Genomic DNA, 25,203 nt, shown 5'->3' on the forward strand with positions numbered 1-25,203 from the left:
TACTCAATCTACATTTAGCTTCCTGAATGAGCCTGGTATTCCCAAATAATGGTCGTTGAATTTGTCCTCGCGTCTGTAGTTTTCGTTGATGGAAGCATGTTGCATCTCTTTGAAATAATTCATATTATTTTCAGATCCTAGCGTTGATTTTAAAACACCTGTGAATTAAAAATGAAAGGAATTTAATAGTGTAGGTACCTATAGTCTATATTTATCTGAATATTTATATGAATTTGCCTTGTAAAAAGAGTACCTTTTAAGTAGGTACCTACCTAAGTTTCTTGCCGGTTTGTTGTGGTAGTCTTGTCTTATCAAAAATACCTACAGACAGTTCACTACAACTTGTCCGCTGCCGTCATATTGGCACCATTGCTTTGTTTGCTTTATTCCTTAGAACATGGGGTTTAATATTGTGTGATTTGCAATAGTGCCAACATAACGTCAGGGGACAAGTTGTAGTGACTAGTGAACGGTCTGTATAAAGGTGGCCTATTATTTTACTAATCACTACCAATATCACAAATATAAAATTTGGATGTTTGGATATTTTTACTGTCATGCACATTTATACATTCCCCTTTGTAACTGATATCTGTACGGAATTTGCATGCAGTGTTTACTTTAAAATGATTTAACATAGTTTTGCATGATAGAAAAATCTATGTATTTATTATAGTTAGTAAGTTTTATGTTATAATCGCTAGTAAACCATTCAATAAAAAAATAAAAATAAAATACATTATGAGTTATGACACATGTCATAAAATAATAATTAAATCGATTTGGTATTTGAATTTATACCGACTTGAGTTTATGTAGGTAGCTATATAAAATAGCCTAAAGCCGAACAGGAACTAACATAAGTCCAGTATCAATTTTTATTTTATTTTATTGATCACGTAAATTTCAATAATACATTTTAAAATAAACAGTTCGCCATCCTCTAGAAACTGTTGAAGTTTATGTGAGGATGGCGAGTTCGAATAAAATTGATACACTTTTTCTCTGCGCGAGAGAAAGAGTGCATACTGCATATACCTGTAAACTCTACATTTGATAAAAATTGTGTCTATTTCCCATGCAAAATAATATTGTACGTATAACCCCCAGTTCCCACTTGTCGTCTGTCCCGGATTTCGGTTCCCAGATTTAATCGGATGTTCCAGTGGCAGAACATTTAGACACTAAATCGGTTTTCGATAAGTGGGAATTGCTTCATATAAAATGTTCTGCCACTGGAACATCCGATTGAATTCCGGACCCGACAAACGACAAGTGGGAACGGTATGGTAGGCCCGGACTCAGGACTCTGACTTAGCTTATACTTAAGACAGAGTTAAAACAAGACAGAGCTATAACTCTCACATAAATCTGTCTCGTATTAACTCAATCTAAGTCTTAAATAATAAATAAATAAATAAATAATTTTTATTTCAGGCAATGAAAATACAACCCATAACAATATACACAGTATGAAGCGGATTAAATTAATATTAGAATTGATTATAATATAATATAAATGTAAAAAAATGGAGCTAACAATTTAAAAAACTAATCTAAGTAAAGGTGTTATTGTCGCACCGATGCAGGTTGGACCAATGTTTTGTAAAAGGATTACTAAAAAAGGATTACTTAAGTGCGCTCTATAGATCTCAGCCTTAGTTCTGAGAGAACCACTGTCGAGTGTCCACTAGTGATAATAATATGAGGAGATACTCACAAGCAAATTCAGATAACGATTTTGCCTGGCCGCCATAATCCCTTGGCAGAATCTCTTTCGGTATGAATTCGTGTAAGTTATCAACACTAAAATGGACTTTAATCCTTTCGGCGACTTTTGCACTCAATGCCTGTTTAAACAATGCGATTAAAGTATCTATGGTTTTCGAAGACGTTATAATATGAATGCCTTTTATTCTCATGCCAAATCCGTCCTGAAAATGAAATGAACAGATTGATTAGGGTCTCTACGGTTTATCAATTGCGCAAATCTTCTTGGACAAAGTCATTAAAATATAAAACCATTTCGAGTCAGACTCGCGCACTGAGGGTTCCGTACTACAGTCGCATTTTTCGACATTTTGCACGATTATTACAAAACTATAATGCTTAAAAATAAATAAAAATCTGTTTTTGAATGTACAGATAAAGAAAGCGCTTTCATATGATAGCCCACTTGGTATACTAATCTTACTTTGAAAGTTGAAAATACTAATTTTTTTAATTCATGAACACATTTTTTTTTGTGATGTAACCATAAATTCACAGTTTTCGGCTTTTTCCACTTACGTGTGCTATAATACCTACCAACCTACCAAATTTCATAATTCTAGGTCAACGGGAAGTACCTACCCTCTATATGTTTCTTGACAGACAGACAGACAGACAACGAAGTGATTAGGATCCTTCCTTAAAAGGAAAAACGGAACCCTTATAGGTAAGGGTTCCGTTTTTCCTTTTAAGGTACGGAACCATACAAAAATTTACTAACTTTTTAACTTTACTTAATTCTATTAAATTTAAAGGAGAAACTGACTGACTAATTGACAAACTGTACAGTTTTGTAGGATATGTAGGTTAGTTAGAAGATATTGTAATTAGTGCAAAGAAATCAACAATTAATTAAATAAATAAAAAAGTACAGCAGCTCAAACCGATGAGTTCAGAAACTTGAGATTTTCTCTCTACAAGGTACTTATAGATACCCATTTCAAAGAATTTTTAGATATTTCACCCGAGCGAAGCAGGGGCAGATCAGCTAGTCTGATTTAAAATTAGAAAAGGACTTCGCCTAAATCAGCCTGCTTTGCGTCCGGTATCATCACAATAAACATTTTTTATTAGTATTTCATTTAATAACGATGTTTCACTTATTTTTAGTTTTTAAGGTTCCGTACCCTAATGGTTCCAATGGGACCCTGTTAGGGATACTAAACTTTGGCTGTCCGTCCGTTCGTCCGTCTGCCTATCTATATGTCATCGGGCTGTATCTCGTGAACCGTAATAGGTAGAGAGTTGAAATGTTCACAGAATGTGTGTTTATATTGCCGCTATAACAACAAATAATAAAAAATTACAAATGACCGCTACAAAAATTAAAAAAATTAAAGTGTTATTACGGAACCCACCTTCATATGTGAGTCCGATTCGCACTTAGTCAATTTTTTATTATTATGATACGCTTTGTTAGCTGCCGCGAACGATGTAAAGTACGTACCTACACTGTATAAAATACTTAGGCATACATCGATGCACACGGATATGAAGAAGACAAGTTCGTAGAAATTGGTTCGTAAAATAACTCATTGTAGGTACTTGGATACTACATGGATAAAAAAACTACCTTGACAATGCTTACTTTAAGCACTCAATTAAGTTTGTTAAAATTACGTATTGTTGTATTTTTTGTTATGCACTAAATTGGAACTTAAAGACGTATAATTTTAATTAGGTAGTCATAAAAATATTAATTATAATACATTATAAACATTTCCATGCCAATCGCAGAGGGGTGCGGTGCGTCCCCCCGCCTCGTACCCCGATTGCCATCTCTACCTGTCGCGTACTATACAATGGACTTAAAAGACTACACTGCTTACGTCTAACGCTCAATTAAGTTTTTTCAAATGTATAGTTGTATTTTTGTAGATTTTTTGTTATGCACTAAATTAAAACCTAAAGATGCGAATATAATTAGTCATATAAATATTAATGCTAGAAGTCTTCAAAAAGAGCGGATTGCCAGTGATGACATAATATGGATCCGAGACATGGTCACTAACTATGGGTCTCATTAGAAAGCTCAGAGTCACTCAGCGGGCGATGGAGAGAGCTGTACTTGGAGTTCCTCTACGTGATCAAATCAGAAGTAAGGATATCCGCAGAAGAACTAGAGTAACCAACATAGCTCAACGGATTTCAAAGCTGAACTGGCAATGGGCAGGGCACATAGTTCGGAAAACCGATAGACGTTGGAGTCCCAAGGCGCTGGAATGGCGACCTCGCACCGGAAGGCACAGCGTTTAGAAGAGGGCGCTTTTTTGAATCCAGAGCGAAGCGAGGGATTGTAGAGTAGAGAGTTTGTAGAGAGTTTAGTAAAATCCTGAACGTAGAGAGGGATTCAAATTTCAAAGTACGTCGCCCGAGCCAAAAAAATATTTTGCGCCCGAGCGATACACTCTACTTTTCATCACCCTCTATGTGGAAATAAAAGGCGCCTCATATTATATTGTAATATTATTATTATAATATTATAGAGTAACAACTAAATTGATATTAAATAGTACATAATATCTAATAATAAAAACCTGCCAAGTGCGAGTCAGGCTCGATAATTCAAATACTATGATGCATAAAAATAAATAAAAATCTGTTTAATCCCTTCTATTCAGGCGAAGCCCTTTCATTTATGATACCCCATTTGATATACCTAGTTATCTTACTTCGAAAATTGAAAATACTAATTTGTTTGTGTGATGTAACCACAAATTCATGTTTTTCAGATTTTTCCCCTAATGTATGCTATAAGACCTACCTACCTGCCAAATGTCATGATTCTAGGTCAACGGGAAGTACCCTGTAGGTTTCTTGACAGACCGACAGACAGACAGACAGACGGACACACAGACAGACAGACAGACAGACAGACAGACAGACAGACGGACGGACGGACGCCGCGCGGGCAGCGTGTCTTTGCTACAAGTAGGTATAATACGTGCTACGTCAGTCGCGGCGCGTCCGTCGCGTGCGTCTGTCACTTTGTCTGCGAATCACCGAAGCACATGAGTAGATCTACTCGTGTGACCGAAGTCTACCTTAATAAGCCCTTGTGCTTATACCAACCATTATGATTCCGACACCTTGATGCATCTCCATCACATTTATGGCTTTTATGACTTCAAAAATGTTTGTGTCTGTGTAATCCAGCACTACCAAAATGCCGTTACAATAGTCTTGGGCTAGTATATACTCGCAAATCTGAAAAATTCAGCGAAATATAATATTATTAGGGGCATTTGATTAAACATTTTCTACGAAACCCTTTGAAGACAATAATTTGGCGGGCGTAAAAGGAGCAGAAATGCGTCTTTTTAACCGACTTCAAAAAAGGAGGAGATTCTCAATTCGTTAGAACCTTTGTTTTTTATGTACCTATGTTCGCCGATTACGTGAAGACGTCTGGACCGATTTGGAAATATATTTTTTTTGTTTGAAAGGGTATACCTAAGTACTTACTTCCCAAGTGGTCCCATATAAATTTGATGAAGATCTGATGAACATCTTCAAAGATAATGGAACTAAAAAAAAAGCAAGTGTCTCTCGGGATGATGTCGGGATTCTAACGCAACATCCAAATTACTCCTTTTTTGGAAAGTCAAATTAAAATGTGGAGTAAGGCCATAGTCCAACACGCTAGACAATTAGGGATTGGCAACTTCAACCACGTTTGAGAACATTATGTAGAACTCTCAGCCATGCAGGTTTTCTTACGATGTTTTCCTTCATATTTAGAGCAAGTGATGTTAACTGCTTAAAACGCACGAGAGGTGCGTGCTCAAGATCGTACCCCGGATCTCCCGAATAAGAAGCCGAACTCTTAACCACTATAGGCTGTCACCGCATACGATGGTACTGCAACTGGGGTTGCCACCTGCCACTTCGTAAGGGTTACAAGCATCAAAAATACGGGTTTTACATTTTTACGGGAGACAATTATGAAAACAGCAGTGTTTGAAGAAGAAACATTACTTTTAAATTTATACTTTGGTAATGTTTGAAGAAACAGTATAAAAACTCTTCGCGCCCCAAACGAACGACGAATTCAAAAACCCACAACACAACGCTGGCCAGACAGACGAAACGTCAGCGTTTGGTTTCGCAACCCAGCTCTGGCTGAATTGAAAAAAATACGGGTGCTTTATTTGCCCCGTATTTAATTTTTAGAATGACTGGTTTCTGTAATATTACCATGGGCTGAAAAACGGGGTAACCCATACGGGGCATCTGGCAATCCTAACTACAACAAAAAAGATGGTCACAATATTATGTACAAAAAATCATGCAGAATCAAAAGGATTCCTAAATAACTCACCATAACAAAATATCTATAGTAATCAAAAAATCCTGCCTCGAACGTTTTGGTTTTAATTTTCATCATAAACACCCTGTAATGGTCCTTAGTGAGTTTTGGTAGAAATCCAATGAGTCTGTGAAACAAAATATCTGACTCTAACATCGCACAAATAGATGAACGATCCATAGTCTCCATTACACGAAGTTCATTTGACATTGGTTGGTTCTACATTGCTGCTTCATTGCGTGAAATTAAAATGAGTTTTGTAGAAATCCTTCAATAAATGATAAAAATAAATGTCAAATGAGCTCGGTGGATATCATTCAGTGTTATAGTCGTCGCAAAATCTCGCTGCCCGCGGGGCAATGTAGACTTCTTTTGTTGTAAAGCAAACAACAGTAGTTTTATTGCCCACAGGCAGCCAGTCTTTGCTACAAGTATAGACACTGAGTTAACGAATCAGTAGGCTGGACAATAATCTCACCCGCTATCATATAATATTCAAACAAATATTATAATTTCAAAGACCTGTTAAAGGACGTATAGCTACCTATAATAATATATAGAATGTAATTCGAATGCTAGCAAAAACGAAGACAGGTTATAATTGTACTGAAGATTGCTAATAATATATTATAAAAAATGCGGAAAACCCTACATTTTTTAAAATTCTGCAATGTATTGCAAATAAAACACCTGACTGACGCTAGAGGTCAACGAACGTTGCGTATTAAGTGCCACGGGGTCAATGCCGTGTCGTAGGCGGGGCGTTGATCCCGAGTTTTGCACGCCATATTATTTGCGGGTTTGAAAAATACTACTTAAATTTAAAACTACAAGTACATGGCAAAAGATTATTAGTATTGAATTATGTCGTACGAACTTTTGTTGGTTTTTATTATACTTTTTACGCCTGGAAATACAACTAATTATTCGATTAAGAAGAAAATTGATACTAATTTTATCTTGTTTACCTATGGATGTTTTGGTATTTTGGGTTGCAGAATTCAGAGCAGCTGCTCTGAACTCTCCGACTCTAGAAGTACGACAGACAAGACTGCTTGGGGTCGAAGTGCTACGATTTCGTTCTGGATATTTTTTTTTACAAATTTAATAAAAGTAAAGTGTATATTAATATTAACCGGTAAAAGTATATAATTTATAAAATGGATAGTGATTTTCAATTATTTACACTTAGGGCGGCTAAGCACTCATCCGATCCGAGTTCGTGAAAATACATTCCGAAGTAGTCATAGAACTAATTATTATTATGATATCATGACGTAGATATTTTATATATCCGTTCTTCAGGGATTCGGATCGCCAACGATTAGCGTGGAGAAAAAGGTTTTCGCACATTACACAGACATGGTCCACGTGTCGCACACTTATGGCCCTCTACCTATACAGAGTGTAACCAGAACGCTAGCAAAAACTTAGCGTTGTTGTTATACACCTAAACACAATCCTATACCAATACCTAACCATTTGCCTCATTTTGTAGTTTTAGTGATTTAGTATTTTTCAAACCCGCAATGTATAGCGTGCAAATCTCGGGTCAATGCCCCGCCTACGACGCGGCATTGACTCCGAGTGGCCTACTTAGGCAGCGTTCGTTGACCTCAGGTCAGCGTCAGTCAGATGTTTTATTTGCAATATACCTATCGTGAAATTTAACAAAATGTAGGAAATTTTTTTCGCGTTATTGTCGTGTTTTTCTGTGTTGTATCATATCAGTGATCATCAGTACTATCACCTGTGTTCGTTTTTGCCAACGTTCTGGTTACACCCTGTATACATATAAAAGTAGAGTGTGTGTAATGATTGTTGAAGACATAATAATCCGCCTAGTTTTTAATTTTACTTACACATCATCCAATATCGATAATTTTGCAGGATCAGATAACGGTTCGAAAAACTGTGGTAACAGAGTTCGATACGTTGCGATTTTGTCCAATTTCATCTTTGCCCTTTCCACGGAACCTTTACTGTGGATTATAATCCTCTCCAAATATTCTTTTGCTTAAAAAAATGTAATTAGTACGTATTTATACTTTTCCTCATAAAAATGCAATACAACATTGTGTGCGTTTGTCCCAAATATAATTAGGAACCTTGGTACCTATAATAATTACTTACTAATTTACCCGCCTCGGCTTCGCACGGGTGGGCTTATTAATTCCATAGATAAATTAATATAATATGATCGTGTTATTACTTATCAATACCCATATTATAAAGGCGAAAGTGTGTTTGTTTGGTTTGTTGGTTTGTTGGTTTGTCCTTCTATCACGTCGCAACGGAGCAACGGATCGACGTGATTTTTGCATAGGTAGGTATAGTTCAACTAAACTAACTAACCATTGTAGTTATTTTCTATGATTTGTCACTCCAAACTGTTTTGAAACATATGTATAGATTGTATATTATATTTTTGTACTCGTCTCTTCAAATCCTTTGATTTGACACCCCACTCGAGGGCCTTCGAAAAAAAAATCCGCCCGCAAATTAAAGCGCATAAAATCGGCCATTTTGACTTTTTAAGAATTTTGGCTTCGTCTTCGCTTCGTCGAGTATAATGGCGTATCATTTATCAAAATCGGTTGAGCTGTTCACTAGTTACAAGCGGACATAGGAACGGACATACATACAAACAGGTCAAACACATACCCTCCTTTCACCATTGGGCTTCGCCGCAGTCGGGTAAGTAGGAGATTTATTAGATGATAGTGGTAATAACCAGGAACGATTGCTTGATGTGCTCCCCGATGTACGGAAGAAACGAAAAAGTCAAAAGGCCTCCAAATTTGGTCACCCATCTAATTACCGACTTGAGTCAAACCAGCATAATCAGCTGATATGCAGTGTCGCAACGAGGCCACGTGGCGTCCTTCATACGTAATTTTATGTATTACATATCACAAGTATACCTACTTTATCTAACTAAGAACAAAGTCCGGCATGCATGATAATGTATTATAGTAGTAATTAATAATAATATTATACCTACTTACAACAAATAATAAATAATGACAATCTAAATATATAAAAGGAAAAGGTGACTGCTAAGGGTGACTGACTGATCTATCAACGCACTGCTCAAACTACTGGACAGTGAGCGTAGCGAAAAAATTCTAAGCCTATGGGACGGATCGGGACGAAATTTGACATGCAGATAGCTATTATGACTTAGGCATTCGCTAAGAAAGGAAAGAAAATTCAACCCCTACGGGGGTAAAATACCGACGAAGTCGCGAGCATAAGCTAGTGTATTATAAAATCAAATATTTAGTAGATCATGTCCAGATAGATAAATAGACTTTAGATTTTTTTTAAACTCAAGGGATTTTTTTAGTTTGCTGGGATAAAAAGCAGCACGTCATTTTGCAGATCTTTAGCTATTTCTGGGCAAAAAATCCCGTCCATCTGTTGCTCCGTTGCGGTGTGATTATAAAGGCAATAAACCAACAGGCAAACACATTTTGCGCATTTATAATATTAGTAGGAATTAATCAAGTAAGTACCTAAAACTTACTTGATTAATTAAAATCAAAACCGCGGCGCGTGCGCGGACGGACTCCCTTGAAAAAGGACCCCGGATGGGTTCGAAACTAGTCGGGCTAACGTCGACTACACACGTGAGTAAGCCGGGACAGATAGTATTTATAAAGTAAGTACCTACTTACTTGCGGCCTACATTTTTACTAACCGCTTTAGAATAACCTGTTTGATAAGTATACCGCTTGTTCGATATCTCTTTGATAATCAAGAAACACAGCGCGGGTAATTGTTTTTAACCAACTTCTTTCAATTACTTACCACTTACTTAATATTGCTTATTCAACTACTAGCTGATGCCCGCGACTTCGTCAGCATGGAATTCGGTTTTTTAAAAATCCCGTGGGAACTCTTTGATTTTCACTCACTCTCAGAACTCTCTCCAGGTCTTTATCTATACCCATGCAAAAAATCACGTCAATCCGTTGCACCGTTGCGACGTGATTGAAGGACAAACCAACAAACCAACAAACAAACACACTTGCGCATTTATAATAAGGGTACTGATTTAGGTTTACAATAAGTCCCGCAAATTGCTAATGCGCGTGGCCGCCATTTTAGTGACGTCAGCACTAGACTGAGTTTCGAGCTGATGGTATATTTTTATTTCGGCTGACGTCAAAATGACGTCATTTCGATGTTAATGAGATATGGTTCCAGCGCAATAGCAATTTGCGGGACTAATTTAAATGCATCTTGCGTTTGCATTAACTGCGTAGCTACCTAGTAAGCTATAGGTTCTACAGAAAGATTAATGAAGATTTATTTATTTATTTACTTATTTAAACAAAAAACTCTTTATGACTGTTTCTCATGCCAAAGTTACTAAATTATAACACGATCAAATTAGATATCTCTTCTGCACGCTCTAAATTCTAAAATCTATGTCCCATGGAAACTTACAAAAATCTGGTCTTATTCCTGGTCTAAATTATAAAAGGAACCTAAAAAACCGGTCAAGTGCGAGTCAGACTCCCGCACCGAGTGTTCGTAACTATAATTCGAGTAGTCGATATTTTGCACGACATATCAAAAACTATAATGCATAAAAATAAATGAAATTCTGTTTTAGTTTTAGAATGTACAGGTAAAGCCCTTTCATATTATGATACCCCACTTGGTATACCTAGTTATCTTACTTTGAAAGTTGAAAATACTAATTATTTGTTCAAAATAATGGCAAGCCCAGCCCACCCACGCGATCCTAGGACGAAGCAGCTTACAAGTAAACTAGGAATACTGTAGGTAAACGTAAACAAAGTAAAAGTAATGAAAGTAAGTAATGAGTAAAACCTAGGTACTTACAATAATCTTTCCTAACGATATGCGCTTGTTTATTCAGCCAATCCCTCAAAATTATGATGGCCTCCACAATTCTCTCTGGTTTATCCAAATCATACTGTTTTCTTACAAACTGTATTGTGTCCGACTCAAACTCAAATACTTGATCCATTATTTTAATTAGTTGCGTCACCGTTGCGCTCGGACGACTATCACACAGGCCTACAGCCCTACAGCAAATGAGCCCAAGGATCGTAAAGCTTCTGTAGTAAAACTGGCACTGATCTACTTTAATATGTAAGTACATATGTAATTAAACTTCAGACAAACAGGCGATATCATGAGTCACGAGAGACGCGCAACGTGCAGAGTGCAAAAATTTCCCTGTGTGCGTGTAAAAACTATCTCAAACTAGCTGACCTGCCCCGGCTTCGCTCGGGTATAGTTAAGAAAATTGAGGGGGAGGTTGAATTAAATTTTTCTCTCCAGAACCATCCCCGTACTTCAAGGAATATTATAAAAAAAGAATTGGCGAAATCGGTTCAGCAGTTCTCGAGATTTGCAATGAGCAACACATTTAGCGATTCATTTTTATATGATAGAAAAGAAGAAGAAGATAACTTATAATTCAGACCTACCTACATTTGTGAATAATAAATTTTAAAAAAAAATATATTTTTAACCACCTGTCACGGCTTCGCACGTGTGTGGTTATTTTTTTCGACTTCCAAAAAGGAGGTGGTTCTCAAAAAAAAAGTTTTTTAGGGGGATGTACATTAGGGGAGAGTGTGCATGAAAGAGCCAGGCTTTGAAAGAGCCGATGTGATTTTCCATTACTTATCGATATTCTACCAAAGTTTAATTTTACTCCTTAAATGGCAACACTGGATAGCTGTCACCCACAAACATTTGTCGACAACAAATGGTCTCACAGGACTGTTACGAAAATTCAGAAGCCAAAAAGTAAGTCTCTTTGTGTTTCTTTCATCTTTTTTTTCAAAAAGGGTATTGCATAAGTTGACAAAACTGATATACAGTATTGGCGTCTATATATTTGCCCTTGTTTTGCATAAATAATATCAGATCAGCGTTCTGGTATAGTGCCTTTTTTTGTGGTTATATTTTTAAAAGCGTCGTGTTTTGAAAGAGCCAGTTATCTATGCTTTGAAAGAGCCGGGTCTTTCAATACATCGTTTAGTTTTAATTAACCCCCGACGAAAAAAGAGGGGTGTTATAAGTTTGACGTGTGTGACTGTGTGTCTGTCTCTGTGTGTGTGTGTGTGTGTGTGTGTGTGTGTGTGTGTGTGTGTGTGTGTGTGTGTGTATGTAACGGGTGGGCAAATGAATCGTGTGGACACAAAGGGGTGATTAATTACTTCTGCCAATTTTTTTTAAAACTTTATATTGTTTTTATATTGTTTTTATTTTTTAAGTTATAGAGTATACGAAAAAGGGCTAGATTTTATGTCTTTAGACAAATTTTTATTAATTATTTAATTTTTGACTAAGACAAAGTTCAAAAGTTTTAATTGTTGATTAAGACAATGTTTAATTATTACTGAGACTGTTTAAAAATTGTGATTTTCATAGAATTACCAAAGTAAGCTTAGTATTAATCTGATTTTAAATATTTAACATAATTTTAATTGAAAAAAAACCGTTTAGTGCCTCAAAAGTAGGTATCGGCTCTTTCATAACACATGGTAGCTCTTTCATTGACCTGCTGCTATGAAAGAGCCTATTTCGTTTTTTTTTTAAACTATTTATATAAGAGATTATCAGCGTTGTTATCCTCTTTATTTTCATTTCATAACATTGCCAATTAAAGTGATTATAAGAAAACCTAGTTTCATTTGAAAATAATATAGTAAAAGTGTGTTTTTTTTTATACTCTTCAAAACTGGCTCTTTCATCCACACTCTCCCCTACTTTTGCCGCGTACCTACTAACGTAGTGATTATATACCTACTCATCGGTGTACTGTACTATAGGGTTCCTTCGAGATAGACACTTTTTGTCGATGTCACTCCATAACTCTAGTTCGCGAAAGGTTGACATGGCACTCGGGGTACGAGGCGGGAGACTCCGTGCACACCCGTACGTCACCCACGCTGTCCCGCACCGCGTTAGCGCGGGGGCTGTGCGGGTGTGCGGGGCGACCCACCGGGCTGGCAATCGGGATGGCCATGTCGACCTGTCATGTAATTGGAACCAATTTTCCATATTATTATTTTTTTACAAACTGAAAATGTTTTGCCGGAGTTGAAGAAACTCTGCCAGGTATTTAGTGGAGTGTACAAACAAAATAAGTCCATCATAATTCATAGCTAACGGAAAATAAATAAAACTAATATAATTTTATTCATGTTTTTTTATTTAACGTTAACATAACGCACACCCAAGTGTTTTTATTCCTCTTTTTTAAATAAATTAAGTATAATATAATTTATTTGTGTTTTTGTTATCCTATGCTTTCAAGTGGTGGTGAAATTAATGTTATTATTTATAAGCACCACAACCTTCTTAAGTTAGAATTACCAGTGGACTCCATTAACCCTAAGCTGGCGCCGTCCTATTGTCATCGCTCGCGCGATGATGCGATGCGATTTCATCGTGCGATGAAATACAATATGTACCCGTAGTACAAGATTTTACGTCTCACCAAACCAAACCAAATTCGAGAGTCGAAATACTTCCGCGTTACAGTAAACTGGATCTTAATAGCCTTGTTTTAAAGCTCAAGTTTGTCTACACTTCTACAGCCAGCGCTCCAAGCGGAAACATTGCGAAATTAAAATCAGTGGCATTGAATAGTTGACTTCAATTCAAGGCTGTTTAGGTCCATTTTACTGTAACGCGGAAGTATTTCGACTCTCGAATTTGGTTTGGTTTGGTGAGACGTAAAATCTTGTACTACGGGTAATGATCGCGCGATCTTCAATAGGACATTCAGTAGAACACAGTTTGTTTGAACGCACGGGACGCACGATCATCTTCGTCGGACGCACGCATCATCGCACGAGCGATGACAATAGGACGGCGCCTCAAGCCTGAAATACACAACAAACAATAGCAGCGTGACGCGATGGAAAAACGTGGAACTTGAACATGCATGCACGCGTGTGCAATCACTATTCACTACCCATATTATCACTACCCATATCATAGATGCGAAAGTGTGTTTTTTGTTGGTTTATTGGTTTGTCCTTCAATCATACCGCAACGGACCAACTGATCGGCGTGTTTTTTTGCACTTTTTATTCCGGAAAGTGTTCAAACGGGATTTTTAAAACCTAAATCGACGCGGACGAAGTCGCTGGCATCAGTTAGTTTAGAATAAATTCACTTTCTTTATGTTTGACGTCATATACATTTTTTTAACTTTAAGTCACCTTTCACGACTGAAAAAAGTCAAATTTTAAAAATCATTTAACAATTTCTACAGACTTGAAACAACACAACATTGATGAAAACTTGATTCAATGGGTTATATTTTTATCAATTGACAATATCATAAGACTTTACATTCAAGCAAAACAAAACGTCTAACTACCTTTATGTCATATTCGATACTACTAATTAGTCGGGTATTAATCACCATGTTTGATTGTTTAGACGACTAGGCGATGCTTGCTCTCGATTTCTCGACTTGTCTAAAATTCGGAGCTGCAAAAGGATATAGCCATCGCACCATGCTACTGTTGCATACGTTATTATCTCAGGCTTATCTTAATCAACGCTAAGTGTTCTAAATGACCCTGATATTCCCAAATACTGGTCAGCTTCGTTTGTTGATAGTCTTAATTTTTCATTGGTACACGCCTGTCTCATTCTTTTTAGGTGTGCAGTGAAATCATCTGAAGTTAACACATCTATGTTCTTTTCTGAAAAATAAGAATTGAGGTCTATTCATTTATCAAAATTCTGTAAAACATGCCCTTTATTCATTATATCTGTGATGTTCATCACTAATTTTTTTTTAGTTACAGAAAAAATTTACTTTCGAAAATATAGATGGGTAAGGAACTAATAGTTCGGGTGAATGACGTTAGAAATCGATTTGATGACGATTGGATGTCAGCCACATATGGATGCCAACGTTTACGGTTTCAGGCTGTCTTGTGGTAGAATGGTGAAGGAAGAACAAGGTCGTAAAGTTTAAAATGAGCACACTCTCCAAATAAAATTGTACTTGATAAAAGACCGACAAACAGGCAATATTGTGTCGCTGCTGTAAGATTGTACTCAATAATGCTTGATACAGCTTTTGCGGAATTAACCAGCTGGTTTGTGGTTTACAAAAAAAAAATCAACCTGGCCCTGGCTTAATGACGTCAGGCAACGTGTTTGCGTTGGCAACGGTACTGGTACTGGTACTGTCCACGATACTGGTAGAACGTACCTAGTGTTTATACACTCTTTGGGTACTGGATAGGCGAAAATGGGCGAGCTGCGGGGAAGCGTGACGGGAAGCGCACTCCAGCGAGGTGCGCAGATATATCCGACGGGTTGTACAGTGCTAATCTACTTTTAGCGTGCGTTGGTAGTGCGTGAAAATATCTTCATGTGCAAGGGCACTTATACTTACTATGTAATTCTAGCAGAGATTTCTCATTGCCACCATAATCCGCTGGAATAATATCTTTGTCTATATATTTCCCAATTTCATCCATAGTTTTGTGCACATGTAAACGTCCAGCGAGCTTAGGACTTAATACTTGTTTGAAAATTGCGACAACAGCTTCTATTGCCTTCGAAGCTGATACGAGGTGTATCCCTTTTATCCTCAATCCGTATCCTTCCTGAAATCCATCCATACTTAATATTATAAATGCGAAAGTGTGTCTGTCCGTCTGTCTGTCTGTCTGCTAGCTTTTCACGGCCCATCCGTTTAACCGAAATTTGGTATAGAGATACCTTGCATCCCGGGGAAGGACATTAGGCTACTTTTGATCCCGGAAAATTAAAGAGTTCCCACGGGATTTTTAAAAACCTAAATCCACGCGGACGAAGTCGCGGGCTTCATCTAGTTGTAAAATAAATAAGTAAATGAAGCTTTGTTTGGTGGGCTTTTACGATAAAATGTAGTTAAAATAAGTACCTAACTATAGTACGTGAGAGGTCGAGATGGCAATCGGGTGGAGACGCCCCGCGCTAACCCGGTGCGGGTTAGCGTAGGTGACTTGCGGGCATTGACTTATATATTACTTCGTATGGACAGGGCTATTGAACAAACAAAATGGCACCGATTCAGCGGTGCTTAAGCACCAATGCAACCTCAGTGACGTCTGGATTTCAAACGGGTCGTTCATTAGTATCTAAGAGGTGGCGCTGATTTCTATTTGGTTCCAAAACCGTGAAAAATTTTGTTCGCGGGTACAAAATTTTTCACGGTGGTGCGGTGGGTATATCTTGTCATTTATATCGATGCTTGTGCACACCCTGTGCGCGGCGTCCCGCTGCCTCATATCCCGATTGCCATCACGCCTTGTCGCGTACTATAGGTGTAATTTGCGATTATTTATATTTTCTACACATCTTTTGAAAACTCTTTGATTTTCCGGGATAAATATATGCCAGCAGGTAGGTACCTATACCAAATCGTATACATTAAAATAATTTACTAGCCTTCATATTCAGCCAAAATATATTTATCTAAAAGGCGCTCGAAAAATACATATTTGTTCTATACTTACTTAAAAAATTCTGGCATGCAAATGTCGTCTGAAAATCAAAGTACTTATCAATTTTATTGCCTTATACTCGTACCTTTATGATCGCAATCGCTTCCCGTAAATCCACCGCGTTAAACCATTTGAGTAATTCCAACAGGTTAGCTTCGGTATAATCTACTACTGCCACTATTCCGTTACAGTAGTCGTGGGCTTGGATGTATTCACATTGCTGAAATGATTATAAATCTTAAAGGTTTATTTTATTTTATTTGGAAAACTAACAGCTTAAATTAATCTATTATAATCTTAAAAATTAAATAACTAGAAGCTAGTAATAGGTTCTCTAATATTATTTTCTTCACCATTCCATCATATTGTATAGAATAGAATAGAATAGAATAATGTTTATTCGAGGTATATAGGTGGTACATGGTGTAGGCAATATCGTCCTGTACAGCAGTGCAACACCTCGAACAGGTAGGCCACTCAGCTTGTATTGAGACGTCGGGCCCCTCAGACACAAACCTCTAGAGCAAATATCTGAGGTACCAGATGCCCCAATGCTGATTTTCAGTGACCGCCTTTTAAATATTACCTAAACGTCAGTGGCATAGAATATATAAAGTTGGCGAGTAAATGGATAAATAAAATGAAATAAAGTGTTTATAGTTTTTAAATTTAAAGTGATATAGGACATAAAAGAAGAAATAAGAAATAATACATTGAAATAGATGTTGTAAATTGTAAGAATAGGAAAATTGTACGATAGTTTTTTTTTTTTATAATAAAGAAAAAATAAAATAAAATAGCTCGCAAGGTGGATGAAAAAGAATTATAAAATATATCTTATGAAGACACCGGCAAAGACTACAAGAGCATGGTAACCCAGTACTCTTAAATAGGCATAATATAATACAGACCGACACAGTTTTTATTCATAATAGAGATGGATTGAACTTTAAATAGAAAACCGGTTTTTATACTTAATTTATGTAACCTACTTGATTAAATGCGCTTATACAATTTAATTGATTGCAATTGATGATTTCAAGGAAAAAGCTGAGGCTAAACATGCAAAGTTTATTCTAAGAAACACAAAAACAAAACATTCTTAAATACTCACCATGAAAAAATGACGATAGCAATCAAGCATTCCCGATTTAATTGTTTTGGCCTTGCCTTTGAAAAAATACAGTCTGTAATGATCCTTAGTAAGTTTGGGAAGAAAACTTCCATACCTGAAATTATTAAAAAGAAAATTTGATGGCAATTTGTGACCTGACAATACCTATGTATTGTGACAGGTTTGTCGGCTATCCTGGCACAGTGTCTGTGTTTTTATAAATGGGGATTCTCCTAAACCTTTCTAGTTTCTACTATCGTACCGCAAAGCATCGCCAAGGTCTGCATCCGTACGTAGTCGAAATTAACGTAGGAAGGGATTTGGCTCCTCATTTCTAATTCGAACCGCTAGGATATGGAACGCCCTCTCATTATCAGTTTTCCACGTGAATAGGCATCTTGCTGCATCATCACTTACCAGCAGGTGTGGTTGCAGCCTAGCGCTAGTTCATAGCATAGCGCCTGGTCTGCTCGGGTGCTATGGTTGTGACATGACCATTGACCACCCGTCTGGTGAAATCGGGCTTAAGGGCTAACTTAAGGGCTAACTTTTCAAATTCTAAATCGGCCAAGTGCCAGACCTAAGTAATACCAAGTACCTATACTTACTAATATTATAAATGCGAAAGTGTGTCTGTCTGTCTGCAAGCTTTTTACGGCACAATAGTTTAACCGATTTGGATGAAACTTGGTACATAGTTAGCTTACATCCCGGGGATGGACATAGGCTGCTTTTTATCCCAGAAAATCAAAGAGATTCTTAAAGGCCCACCCGTTTAACCAATTTTTATGAAATTTGGTACAGAGGTGAGGCGTTCCGGGATTTGACATAGGCAACTTTTTATTCGGGAAATTCAAAGAGTTCCCACGGGATTTTTTAAAAACCTAAATCCACGCGTATGAAGTCGCGGGCATCATCTTGTAGTATATAAATAGTTATTTCATAAAATAAAAATACCACTTTGATATAAAACTTTAAAAGCTCAAGTTACTTACATATCATCCAATAATTCACAATTTTTCACATCAAATTCTTCAAAGAAATGAGGGAGGGTAGTCCTAAACATGCATATCTTATCCAATTTCTTCTTGGCGCGTTCAACAGATCCCTTGCTTATAATGATCGACCTCTCTAAGTAGTCCCGAGCTGAAACAAAAAGTTATGTTTTACATTCCATACAAAGATGAAAGCTAAATATTTAGTACAATACAAAAAAACAGGCCAAGTGCGAGTCAGACTCGCGCACCAAATGTTCCGTCGTCGGGTATTTTTAGGGTTCCGTACTTCAAAAGGAAAAAGGACCATAATAGGATACCTTGTTGTCTGTCTGCCTGTCTGTCTGTCCGTCTTTCGTGTCTGTTAAGAAAACCTATAGGGTACTTCCCGTTTGCTTTGTTTTTTTTTTTTTTTTTAATTCAGATACAAGTTAGCCCTTGACTGCAATCTCACCTGATGGTACGTGATGATGCAGTCTAAGATGATAGCGGGCTAACCTGGAATGGTTTCTACATCGTACCGGAACGCTAAATCGCTTGGCGGCACGGCTTTGCCGGTAGGGTGGTAACTAGCCACGACCGAAGCCTCCCACCAGAAAAATTATTGTGGTTGATGGACTCAAAAGTTACGTAAACAAGACAAATATGCGGAATGAGGGTACCGAACGAGCGTGGACTGACTTTTATGCTAAGCAACTGCCTAAGCTTGGCGATCAGGGGTGCCCGGCTATTAGGCGTCTAAGTATAGGTGGCGGCCTGTGGTGGGTGGTAACTAGCCACCGCCAAAGCCTCCAGACCATACTTTTTAGAACAATTCAGCGGCCCCAGTGTAACTTTTGGTGAAAAAGTTTGAAAATAATTATTCTTGAATGCCCAGCGCACAACAATGATTTATTATGACCTTTATATAACAATGCACCTAAGAACCTACGTCTAAAAACCTGTACCGGAAGCCCCGCAATTTGAAGGTTAATAGTTAAAGTATATTCATAATCTTTGGTTTAATTATTATAATTCAAAATAACTTAAAAATAATAAGGTTATCATTGCTAGTGCATACAGTACACAGCACAGCACACACACACACAACACACACAGCACACACACACACACACACAGCACAGCAGCACAGTAGTGTATATACGTACAGTACGCAGCAGAATATAATATACATCGAACTTTAGGAAGAGATATCAGATTTGTAGAGCATTATCTCTGTCGTTGAGATCGACAAAACGTCACATAAGTATGAGAGACAGAGACAACGCTCTACAAAGCCGAAATGTTATTCTTAAGGTTGATATTACATTAGTTTCTGCCGCGTACCTGGTTTTAAAACTGTACTATATGGTTTATATTCAAATCTAGGCATTAATGGGATTCGGGTCTCCTCTCAGTATGAGAAGGGTTTGGCCATAGTCCACCACGCTGGCCACCTTTGAAAACATTATGGAGAACTTCAGGCATGCAGGTTACCTCACGATGTTTTCTTTCACCGTTAAAGCAAGTGATATTTAATTACTTCTTCACAATTAAAAGTGAGGATATTTAATTTTTTAAACGCATAATATAATTGCGAAAAGTTAGAGAATCGAACCCCCGACCTCCGATTAGAAGGCGGACGTCCTAACCACTAGGCTATCACAGCAGTATGCGTATCCAGTGTTTACTAACGTGTGAATTATCAACGTTTCAGCTTGTAATACTTAAATTGTTCTAAGCAAGTGGTGAATTACAACAATGTTTGGAGTAAAACTTGATGAGATGAGACGCGACTTGAGATTATTTCCCTTTTTTTTGACGGAACTAACAAGTAGGTAAGTACGTTACTTCCGTCCATATTTAAAATGGCCACCAAACAGAACAGATGTTTTACGGCAGCTTTTATCGACGTGTTGTAAAGATGCCATAGATTAAAACTCTATTTTTTATTACTTCACTTTTTTACTCTTTTTTTGCTTAGGTTATATATTTCTGTTTATTTTTTAAAAACACCTGCAAAAATACCTCAATCACCTAAAAAAATTAGTAGAACAGTACAGAAATAGCAATTAAAAGTTTCGTTACAAATATGGCAACGGTCTTCATTTGAACCACATAATCCATACTAATATTATAAATGCGAAAGTGTGTCTGTCTGTCTGTCCGTCTGTCTGTCTGTCTGTCTGCTTACTTTACACGGCCCATCCATTTAACCGATTTTGATAAAATTTGGTATAGAGATAGCTTGTATCCCGGGGAAGGACATAGGCTACTTTTTATCCGAGAAAATCAATGAGTTCCCACGGGATTTTTAAAAACCTAAGTCCTCGCGGACAAAGTCGCGGGTATCATCTAATATTAGATAATATTATAAATGTGTTAGAGCCAGTCCACTTGATAACCTTGAGCCTTGGTCGTTTGCTGAGGTCAGTGGCAATCATAAACTTACAAACCTATAAAAAGCCAGCCAAGTACGAGTCAGATTCGCGTGCCGAGGGTTCCGTAGAGACATAATAATTTGGTGAACAAAACTGTCTTATTGCATACAGGAAGAGCAAAAACTGAATGAAAGCTTTTTAAATTATATTATAGACTAGCATTTAGCCGTAATCAGACCTGCTTACAAGATATTGTGATGATGCAGCTTAAGCTTGAACGCTTGGTGAGATCTATAGAGCGAACTCTGAATTTGCTCAGACTTAAGACACGGTTAAAACGAGACAGCGTCATATAGCTGCCATAAATCTGTCTCGTTTTAACAGTGACTTAAGTCTAAGCAAAGTCAAAGCACGCTCTATCAAGTGTCTAGTGACTGTAGCCGCTTGCACAATCGTAAGACTTTCTGTTTGCCGCAAGTGAAAACCAATCTTGGACATCATAGCCCGCTGTAAAGAATGCAATTTCCTGCATATTGTTACAGAGATGTTAAGTATAAATATCTAGGATTTTTATCAGAAGTGTAACTACGCACCAGCCACCACCTTCACTTTTGTTCACCAGCTCTTCAATTATTTAGTTGTTTAAATTATTTATTATTCAACCGCCTTAAAAACAAATAAAAACCAGCCAAGTGCGTGACGGGCCACGCGCAGGTTCCGTAGTCACAATAATTAACCTCGAAAAACAGATATAACTCCTTAACCTGTGTACCCTACTTAGCCATGATAGTTTTCCTTTAAAATTGATTATATACTACTACTGTGAATTTTTGCACGTTCCTTCATACTACCATTTGGCTGATAAAGGGGGGGACCGACACATGTGTCTAATAAAAATTAGCACTTTACAACATCATATTTTATTGCCTTTCTACCAGTGATGTGCTTCGTTGCTAAGTTATGGAAGTGTGTCAAACTCACCAATAGGATCACTTGATTGTCCAAGGGAGTTCGACGAAGCTAATTTTTTTACATACTTACCTACTAGGCGAGGGATGCCAGCTACGCGAGTGATGCCAGCTAAGAACACGAGCTAAGGATGCGAGCTAGGAATATGCGAGATATTGTAGCTCTATGGGAAGTATAGAGCACAGCCTGACTTGGGATTCTTTAATTTGCGTCGTGCGTCTTTCTCGCAAAGCTATCTCGCGCAAAGCGCATCTTGATAGCGCATCTTGCTCCGCTTGGTGAAAATAGACATTTAACAGTTTCGTAGTTGAGCTTTACCTTCGCTCACTACTTAGCTATATCTTACATCTCCGGTGGAAAGGCAGCCTTAAGCACTCACGTAGCAGTAGCAAAATTGTGCAAATTTTCGTTCAATCAGAAGTAAGTAGGTATACCTATCAGGTTTTGATGATTGTCAGTGAGTGGAACATTTAATATAAAAATCACACTTTAAAAAGCTGTAACCTTTTATTAAGTAAAACCAGAATTTTTTACAGCAATTATTAGTAGCCATTGACCTCAATAATCTGTAGGTATACATTTCACCTTGATACCTCAAGTCCTTTTTGAGAGAAAGAGCCTTAACATACAGACAGATATCTATATATTATATAAAAGGAAAGGTGACTGACTGACTGATCTATCAACGCACAACTCAAACTACTGGACAGATCGGGCTGAACTTTGGCATGCAGATAGCTATTATGATGTAGACATTCGCTAAGAAAGGATTTTTGAAAATTCAACCCCTAAGGGGGTGAAATCGGGGGTTTGAAATATGTGTAGTCCACGCGGACGAAGTCGCGAGCATAAGCCAGTACAGAAATAATCTTATAAGGGTTCAGTTTTTCCATCATAATGTACGGAACCCTAAATGGGCACACATGATAAAAGAGAACAATATAATTTTTTTGTACCTACACGAGGCGCTTTATTTTTGTTTAAATTAAATGGTACCTACTTAATGAAAAAGTAATACATATTTACACTGATTTTTTTTTACTTTCAGAATTGCTAGACTGTGCCTTGATGATGTACCTACTTACAGAAGCTAAATAAAATTCATGTTATATCACTAATTTCGATATTCACATAATAGTATCTTTGCTTTTTCACATAAGTATTGTGGCGGTTACCACACTAGCAACTAGAAGGCGCTGTTCAATCGATGACGTAGTCCCGAACAAATGTACCGCCGACAGTACTCGCACTAACAGAGTGTTCGGCAATCTGGACTATATATAGAAGTTTCAAGATACAACCGTCGGCCCAGCTGGCGCTACCGAGCACAACCAACCGCTCGCTGGGAGATCTCCCCTTTGGTACGGTCGAGCCTGCACACCGCTCCCGTACAGTATCATCCATCTTGTCGATTTTGACGAAATTTGGTAGGTATATTTGGTAGGTAAGAAATTTTATTTTATTCGTTTATTTATTCGTTTATCATTTATTTATTTATAACTTGTATCCCGGATATATCAAAGAGTTCCCACGAGATTTTAAAAACCTAAACCCACGCTCACAATATTTGCGAGCATCATCTACCTACCGCACAGATAAAAAGTATAGTAAAAACTAATTAGTTATTATGTAGTTTTTATAAGGAATACCTAGGTACCTACACCTACCTATAGTACGCGACAGGTCGAGATGACAATCGGGGAGGGAACGCCCCGCACACCCGCACAGCCCACGCCTCTTACACCGATTGCCATCTCGACCTGTCGCGGACTATAGCTACATAAATGTAATAAGGAAAACGGCTGATTAGTTTCGAACCTGTTTGGGCCTCAGGGATCCATATTCAAGACCACCGAATTCAGAATATACAGAATAGGGAGGTCGTCGTAAGACTTTGAGCCTTTGAGATACCGTGTACACTTATGTGCTTACCTACTAGCTGATACATGCGACTTCGTTCGCATGGATTTAGTTTTTTCAAAGTACCATGGGAACTCTTTGATTTTCCGGAATAAAAATTAGCTTATGTGTTAGTCCAGGGTATAATCTATCTTTATCCTAAATTTCAAATCCGTCAAGTAGTTTTTGCGTGAAAGAGTAACAAACATACACATACGTGCACACACAATTTCGCCTTTATAATATTGAGTGGGTTTATATTTTATTAATTGTCATTTAATTGGCAATTAAAAGTGATAACAATATTGCTTTAACCTAATTTCTTAACTAATTAAGTGGGTAGGTAGGTACATGTTGATATACATTCAGTGACTCATGATTTCATAACGAGTCCCTGCGTCCAGAACGCATTTTGCTCCCAGAACTGGAACGGTTGACAAAATTATGAATTATATTATTCATTCAAGTTACAATAAGTTGTTTCAATTCTAAAATAAAAATTACTTATAAAACCATTAGCTACCTCCCTAACGTATTGGTGAGCGGTATGATTTTATAAGGGGTCTTGGGTTTAATTCCCGGCAGTATGGCAATTTCTTATTTCTAAATAATTCACTTTGTTGTGGTTTGGCACCACACCCTACCAAGCGATTAGCGTTCCGGTACGATTCAGCATAGAAACCATTTAGGTGATAGGTAGGTAGGTATATAGGTTCAATAAAAACTTGCGTACCGTTTCCTTGCTAGCCCACTTCCATATTACACAAATCATCATAGTTATCGTTCATAGGAATACTTACCTATTAACGTTGTAATTAAAAAACTTTTTACTCGGTTGTTTTTTTTTGTATCATACAAAAACAATCGAGCATACTTAATTATATTCAAAAATTAATGGTAAGTAAATTCTGTGATTTATAAAAATAATAATATTAACTTACGAAATTCTTTAACCACAAAATGATTCTGCTTCTGTATCCATTCCTCCAATATATTAATGGCTTCCTCAATCCTCCCGGGTTTGTCCAAATCATACTGTTTTCTCAAATATAGCAGCGTGTCGGGATTAAATTCAAATATCGAGTCTTGTGGGATCGACTCCATACTGTTTCAATGTAAAGTTCACACTAAAATGAACGGCTTAGCCAGACACACGATCAAAACTAAATTAATACACGTACTTATTTAATAATATAATTATTCTCAAAATGAAAACACCTATCAAAACTGGTTGTGTACTGGTTGGCTTTTTAAATGAGTTCAAAGTAAT

The 25,203-nt window shown here is 37.3% G+C and overlaps 2 protein-coding genes across 2 annotated transcripts; both read right to left on the reverse strand.

Annotated features, from left to right (window-relative positions):
• On the reverse strand, positions 1–11,169 carry LOC117984939 (alpha-tocopherol transfer protein-like). The gene is made up of 6 exons (XM_034971617.2): positions 10,937–11,169; positions 7,942–8,095; positions 6,092–6,206; positions 4,843–4,977; positions 1,721–1,934; positions 1–158 (listed from the first exon to the last, which is right to left on the reverse strand). Exons 1-6 carry the CDS (start codon positions 11,082–11,084, stop codon positions 4–6), a joined length of 921 nt encoding a protein of 306 aa, XP_034827508.1. The 5' UTR covers positions 11,085–11,169; the 3' UTR covers positions 1–3.
• A 2,673-nt stretch (positions 11,170–13,842) lies between these two features.
• On the reverse strand, positions 13,843–25,203 carry LOC117984937 (alpha-tocopherol transfer protein-like). The gene is made up of 6 exons (XM_034971613.2): positions 24,875–25,203; positions 18,706–18,856; positions 17,711–17,825; positions 16,682–16,816; positions 15,501–15,714; positions 13,843–14,796 (listed from the first exon to the last, which is right to left on the reverse strand). Exons 1-6 carry the CDS (start codon positions 25,035–25,037, stop codon positions 14,642–14,644), a joined length of 933 nt encoding a protein of 310 aa, XP_034827504.1. The 5' UTR covers positions 25,038–25,203; the 3' UTR covers positions 13,843–14,641.

This window comes from Maniola hyperantus, chromosome 9, assembly GCF_902806685.2.
Source record: "Maniola hyperantus chromosome 9, iAphHyp1.2, whole genome shotgun sequence".
NCBI lineage: Eukaryota > Metazoa > Arthropoda > Insecta > Lepidoptera > Nymphalidae > Maniola > Maniola hyperantus.